Source organism: Vombatus ursinus, unplaced genomic scaffold (genome assembly GCF_900497805.2).
Source record: "Vombatus ursinus unplaced genomic scaffold, bare-nosed wombat genome assembly UNPS02001287.1, whole genome shotgun sequence".
Lineage (NCBI taxonomy): Eukaryota > Metazoa > Chordata > Mammalia > Diprotodontia > Vombatidae > Vombatus > Vombatus ursinus.
Genome location: NW_020941065.1, coordinates 11,927,365 through 11,934,266, shown reverse-complemented (window position 1 = coordinate 11,934,266; position 6,902 = coordinate 11,927,365). Strand labels below are relative to the sequence as shown.

Sequence of the window (6,902 nt, the reverse complement as noted above, 5' to 3'; positions counted from 1 at the left end):
ACATCCCCTGTTCTGAGGCCCCTCCCAGCTCTGACATCCCCTGTTCTAGGTTCCCTTCCACTTCCGACATTCTGTGGTGGTGTTGGTGTTTCTTGAAGTATTTAAATGCCCTACCACTTTGAGCTAATATTGTCAATAACATCATGAGGCTCTAGTAGTCATATACTATTAAGGTAATCTTGTCATAATTAATCATCGAAGTGATTCCTGTGACCGCTGCTCATGTGGGTGAGGCCCCCACAAATCGCAGAAGCTCCTTTGCATCTAATACAGATGAATTTGGCAGGGGTGGGAGGGGAAAGGTGAATAGGAGATTCCGGTCACTGAATCCTCAGTGTCCCCAGAAGACATCGCCCCCCACTTCCCCTTCCAGATTTTTCAGCACATTATCCGCCGGGAGGTGACGGATGAGGATGCGAGACATCTGTCCCGCAAGTTCAAGGACTGGGCATACGGGCCTGTGTACTCATCTCTCTATGACCTGTCCTCGCTGGACACCTGTGGGGAGGAAACCTCAGTTCTGGAGATCCTTGTATATAACAGCAAGATTGAGGTGAGGCCTTGCTGGCCCGATGGGGCTGCCTTGGGGTGGGGCTGGGGCCTGGGTGAAGGGAGCAGGAGCTCTTGGATAAGGGATCCTGGTCTTGCCACACATTAGCTGTGTGACCTTGGGTAAGTCCTTTCTCCTCTCCAGTCCTTAGAAAGTCTCCAAGGTCCTTTATTGCTCTAAATTCTATGAACCTGCTCTGTCCAAGAACCCAGCTCTGATATTTTCTGGGTTAGCTACCTGAAGCAAGGACTAGAAGGTGTCTCCAGCAGTACTTGGCTCATTAGAATGTGATCCCCTTGAGGGCAGGGGTTTTGCTTTTTCTCGTATCCCCAGTGCTTAGAACCATGTCTGGCATACAGGGGGAGCTTAATAGATGCTTGTTGATTAATTCATGGAGGAGGTATTCCTGACTCATGGAAAATGGGAGACTTCAGCTTGGTCTTGAAGGGTGGCAACAGCTGGAGAGAGAGAAAAGAGAAGGAAAGGAAAGGATGTTCCAGGGGCCGAGGGTTAGATCAGCAAAGGAATGGAGGCAGGACGGTCTGAGGAGTAGTAGGGTGCCATTGAGAATTCCACTTTGGCCGGAGTGTCTGGTACATTTAGGAGAGGACTGGAAGACAGATGGAGTTGGGCCTTGAAGGTCAGGCAAGGAAATGTAGACTTTCTCCTTGTCCCAACCCAGATCTCTGGAGTGCTTTAGGGAAGGGCCTGCCAGGTGGGGAAGGCCCCTGGGTCTGAATGAGCCCAAGAACACTGTAACTGGCCTGGCTCAGGGCCTTACCCTTTCCCTGATTCTTTTTCCATCCTCCCCTCCTCAGAACCGCCATGAGATGCTGGCTGTAGAGCCAATCAATGAGCTGCTCCGGGACAAGTGGCGAAAGTTTGGCGCCGTCTCCTTCTACATCAGCGTCGTCTCTTATCTGTGTGCCATGATCATCTTTACCCTCACTGCCTACCACCAGCCCCTGGAGGGCACGGTGAGTTCAGGGGCTGTCCCAGACTCAGGGGCAGCCAGCTCCCAATCCTGTTGGCCAACCAAGCTTATGGAGTTCTTCAGGGACTCATGAAAGCTGGAATGGATGCCATTGGTGTTGGAAGAGGTCACTCTTATGTGGATGAAACCTCTAGTCTTTTCCAACTAGCCTTGGCTCTGCCCAAGAAGCCAGCCTGGGGCAGCCCAAGCTGCTGAGACCCCAAGGTAGTGAGGGAACATGCAATGGAGGCATGGAATGATGGAAGGGCAGCACCAGAGGCCATGGGAGCATCTGCTTGGGCAGCTGTCTGATGATAGGTCTGCCTTTCTCCTGCCCTCCCCAGCCCCCGTACCCGTACCGCACAACCGTGGACTACTTGCGGCTTGCCGGAGAGATCATCACCCTTTCCACTGGAGTCATATTCTTTCTCTCTAGTGTGAGTGCGAAGTTCTCCACCCTTACTCTTCTTTCTCCAACTCCTTCCCCTTTCTCCACATTTCTCTTCGTCTCCTGCTTTCTTCTCTCTATCCTGTTCCTTGTCCTCCTTCCCTTCTTCCCTTTTTTATTTTCTCTTTCATCTCCCACACTCTTTTAGTTCTCCTCCTTCCATATCCTTTCTCCTCTTCCTTTTCCCTCCCTTCTTCCTCTCCCTTCCATCCATTTTTCTTCCCTTCTTTTTCTCCTATTCTTCTTTCTTCCCTTCCTCCTTTGTCTTTTTCTTAAGGGGTAATGTAATAGCTCTCCTCACATATTTGAAAGACTATCACATTGAAGAAGGTCCAGATTTGCTCTGCTTGGCCCAAGAGGAAAGAACCAGGAACAAGGAAAGCACATCTAGGCTAGATATAGGAAAAGGTGACTACCAGCAAGAGCTGTATGGGAGAATTGGCTGCCTGCAGAAATACAAGACCCCATTAGAGGTCTTCTGACGAAAGCTAGTTGACCGCTTGTTGGGAACACTTGAGGGAGGAGAGACTCTTTTTCAGGGATGGGTTGAATTGGATGAACCATGAAGTTCTCTCCATTAAGAGATTTTGTAAAAGATAATGGGTTTCCCGTCAGTGGAGACCTTCAACTGTAGGTGGCCGACCAGTTGTCCAGGATGTTGCAGAGGAAATATTCAGGTATTGCTTGGATTAGATGGTCCCTGAAGGCCCTTCCAGTTCTGAAATTCTGTGTTTTTCCTGTTTTCCAACTCTCTCTTACTTTTCCTTCTACCTCTTCCCCATCTGTACTTGAACATGGCGTAGTGGATAGAACACTGGACTTGGAGTCAGGAAGACTTGGGTTCTTAAATACCAGTTATGTGATCCTGGGGAGCTTAACCTCTCTTGACCTCTGTGGGCTTCACTTAGCTCATCTATAAAATGAAGAGGTTAGATTTCTGGCCTCTAAAGTCCCTTCTATGACCCCAGCACTTAGCACGGTGCTTGGCACATTTGTTGTTGTTGTTCAATCATGTCCAACTCTTCATGACCCCATTTGGGGTTTGCTTGGCAGAGATATTGGAGTGGTTTGCCATTGCCTTCTCCAGTTCATTTTACAGATAAGGAAACGGAGGCAAACAAGATGAAGTGACTTGCCCAGGGTCATATAGCTAGTAAGTGCTTGACACATAGTAGGTTCTTAATTAATCCTTGTTGACTGACTTCATCTCCCCTCCACAGATTAAAGACCTTTTCATGAAGAAGTGCCCAGGAGTGAATTCTTTATTTGTTGACGGCTCCTTTCAGCTGCTTTAGTAAGTTTTAGGACGGACATCCTTGGGAGTACAATGATTTCCATTTTCCTGTGTGGATAGGGAATACTGGTTAATCCAATATTCTGGTTGACAGAGACTTAGCATGTTCATTGTTGTACCTGGTTTTCCAATTTCCAGAGAATTAAAATGAAATACAATTCACTCCACTAGACAAAATACATTGTCCTTTGATCCAGTTCAATCCAGCTAACCCTACTATGTGCAGGGCATTGGGGATACCGAGACAAAAAGAAACAGAAGACCCAGAGAATGCTTTGTGTTAGGATCCTGCGGGGTCTGAGACTCCCCTTCTGACCATCTGTACCATGGTTGTGTGGACTTGTGGCCTCCACCAACAGAATGGAGGCCTTTTGAGGGCAGGAAGCACCTTGTATTGTTCTTTGTATTTACATTATAGTAGATGTATATAGTATACTGTATATACCTGATACATTTATAGTTTATATTATATTTACATTACATATGCTTAATGAGTCCATCAGCCTTTATCAAGAACTTAGTAGGTGCCAGGCCCTGCAGATGCAAAGAAAAATGCTTATGGATTGCTTGTTTGGGTTAAATGTATGTTGTGTAACCGAGAAAGACCACTGGATAATGACGATGATGAAGATGACTAGTATTTCTATACCTGTTTAAGGCTTTACAAAGCATTTTATGTATGTTACCTCATTTGACCTTCACAATAACCCTGGTAGTTGGGTGCTTTTATTCTCCTCGTTTTACAGATGAGGAAACTGAGGCACTGACTTGCCCAGGGTGGCACCCAGCCAGTAAGTGTGTTAGGCAAGATTTGAACTCAGGTCTGCCTGACTCCCAAGTCCAGCCCTCCAGGCACTGTGTGACCCAGACGCCTTAGTGTCTCTGGATTTTGTGTATTTGCCTTCTTTTGAGTCAGTATGGTGTGACCACTTGAGTTCTGGACTTGGATTCAAGAGGACATGGGTTCACATCCCACCTGACTCTGCAGTGCTAAAATGGAGAATACTAATAACATTTCTGGGACCTACATCAGAGGTTTTGGTGAGGCTCAAATTTAAGACCTTTTGCAAACCTGCAAGGCCTATAGAAATTGCTGTTGTCTCCTCATTTTTCAGTCATGTCTGATGCTTCGTGATCCCATTTGGGGTTTTCTTGGCAGAGATACTGGAGCGGTTTGCCATTTCCTTCTCCAATCCATTTTAAAGATGAGGATACTGAGGCAAACAGGGCGAAGTGACTTGCCCAGGGTCACACAGCTAATACGTGTCTGAGGAAGACTCAGGTCGTCCAGCCCCGGCACTCTATGCACTATGGCACCACTTAGCTACCCCTATAGAAATAGCAGCTCATATTGTGATTTCTGTAAGGTCATGGATGCCTCCTATTCAGTCTCCCTCACTGCCTTCCACTGCATTCTGGTGAGCAAGCAGGGAACATTTGGGAGTATGAGTAATCCCCTAAAGGGAGGAATACCACAGATCCCTGGATACCCACAGAACTATGGTAGGGACACACAACCTACTCCTTAAAGATATATAGGCTGGCACCCTAGCCTTGGGCAGAGGACCTGGGTTCAAACCTCAGCTTTGCTATTGGCCAGCTGTGTGACCTTAGGCATGTAAATTCTCCTCCTGAGCCTCAGTTTCCCCCCAAAAGAGAGAACTGGACTCAGGGATCTCTAAGCCCTCCTCCGCTCTTAATTCTGCAAGTGGTCCATTTCTGGGGCTCAGAAGAGTGTGCCAGGCAGAGGATCACTGTGGCTCTCAGCCAGGCTCCCCCTGTAACCTCCTTCCATCCAATTCCGCCCCCAGCTTTATTTACTCGGTGCTAGTGATTGTCTCTGCTGGACTGTACCTGGCGGGAATCGAAGCCTACCTGGCAGTCATGGTCTTCGCCTTGGTCCTGGGTTGGATGAACGCTCTCTACTTCACTCGGGGGTTGAAGCTGACGGGGACGTACAGCATCATGATCCAGAAGGTGGGCTGGGAGCCAGGTCTGCACGCCCACGTAGCAGCTAGGTGGTGGGGTGGTTAGAACGTTCAGCGGGGAGCCAGGGAAGTCTGGGTTCGAATCCCTCCTCAGACATTCCCTAGCTATGTGACCCTGAACCAGCCAGTTCCCTTATGTAAGCCTCAGTTTCCCCAATCCCCAAATGAGGCTGATAATAATAACTTAATAATAATTCTTATCATCTGTCACGGGGTAACTCATTGAATGGGGGCAGTGTAGGAGAAGCACACAGTTGGGGGCAAAGGGAGACAAACTGTGTTTCCTTTCTTTCCCTTCACATCCTGGCTGGGCATCTCAGATTCTGTTCAAAGACCTTTTCCGTTTCCTGCTGGTCTATCTCCTCTTCATGATTGGCTATGCTTCAGGTAAGCTCTGGGTTACTAGGTGTGATTCGGAGGATGGGGACCACATGGAGCCAGAGGGGAGTTCTTTGGGGACTGGCTCACCTTCCAGTTGGCATGGCGCAATGGAACGGGTGCTGGATTTGGAATCAGAGGATGCGTTTTCAAATTCTAGCTCTGCCCATTTACTGTCTTTGTCACCCTGGGCAAGTCATTTAACCGCTCTGTGCCTCAGTTTCCTCATCTATAAAATGATTTATAATCTGTAATCTGGATGTCATAGGAGCATAGCTTCGGAGATAAGGGACCTCGAGGGTCCCTGAGTCTTACTGTTGAGGAAACTGAAGCTCAGTGACTTTCTAAGGTCACACAGTAAATGTCTCAGTCTTTCTGATTCCAAGCCCTATGTGCTGTAACGTTGGGACTGAAATGAATGACCTTTAAGGTCCATTCCAGTTCTAAATCTGTGAAGTGGCATCCAGTTATATGTGCTACCCAGTTCAATTGTCCCTCTCGGCTGGCTGGAGTATTTTAGTTAGAAGCCAAGGGCTTGGGGCTGGTCTGGTCTCCTCCTGCCTGGGAATTCTGGGCATTCAGGACTCCAGGGACCTCTGAGGATGACCTGGAAGGTCATCCCTGGAGCCTTTAGTCACTGCTTCTTGCTCATGCTCCCCCAGCTCTGGTCTCGCTGCTGAACCCATGCTCCAGTAATGCCATCTGCAACGAGGACCGTTCCAACTGCACAGTCCCCAGCTACCCGTCCTGCCGGGACAGCCAGACCTTCAGCACCTTCCTCCTGGACCTCTTCAAGCTGACCATTGGCATGGGCGATCTGGAGATGCTGAGCAGTGCCAAGTATCCCGTGGTCTTCATCATCCTGCTGGTGACTTACATCATCCTCACCTTTGTGCTGCTACTGAACATGTTGATTGCCCTCATGGGGGAGACAGTGGGCCAGGTGTCCAAGGAGAGCAAGCATATCTGGAAGCTGCAGGTAGGGAGAGCTACCAGAGCCCGGGCCGTGGGCCTTGGGAGTCAGGAGATCCAGGCTAACAGTCTGGAACCTGGGCATCAGGAGAGATGGGCCTTGAAAGTTTGGGGAGGGGCTAGGTGGTGCAGTGGATAGAGCCCAGCCCTGGATTCAGGAGGACCTGAGTTCAAATCCGGCCTCAGACACATGACACGCACTAGCTGTGTGACCTTGGGCAAGTCACTTAACCCTATTGCCTAGCCAAAAGAAAAGAAAGAAAGAAAGAAAGAAAGAAAGAAAGAAAGAAAGAAAGAAA

General features: G+C 48.6%; 1 protein-coding gene across 3 annotated transcripts in view; it reads left to right on the top strand.

The window, feature by feature from the left end:
* The window catches only part of TRPV4 (transient receptor potential cation channel subfamily V member 4), a 68,223-nt gene that overhangs the window by 53,290 nt on the left and 8,031 nt on the right, over positions 1–6,902 (top strand). For 2 of the 3 annotated variants that reach the window (XR_003569294.1, XM_027864414.1), the window contains exons 7-13: positions 374–553; positions 1,369–1,527; positions 1,868–1,960; positions 3,192–3,265; positions 5,077–5,242; positions 5,574–5,640; positions 6,294–6,610. Coding sequence is in view for 2 of the 3 variants with exons in the window: in XM_027864414.1 (XP_027720215.1) it covers positions 374–553; positions 1,369–1,527; positions 1,868–1,960; positions 3,192–3,265; positions 5,077–5,242; positions 5,574–5,640; positions 6,294–6,610 (1,056 nt within the window). In the remaining variant the exon portion in view is untranslated. The remainder of the gene's footprint in view (positions 1–373; positions 554–1,368; positions 1,528–1,867; positions 1,961–3,191; positions 3,266–5,076; positions 5,243–5,573; positions 5,641–6,293; positions 6,611–6,902) is intronic. The other variant, XM_027864429.1, reaches the window with a different exon arrangement.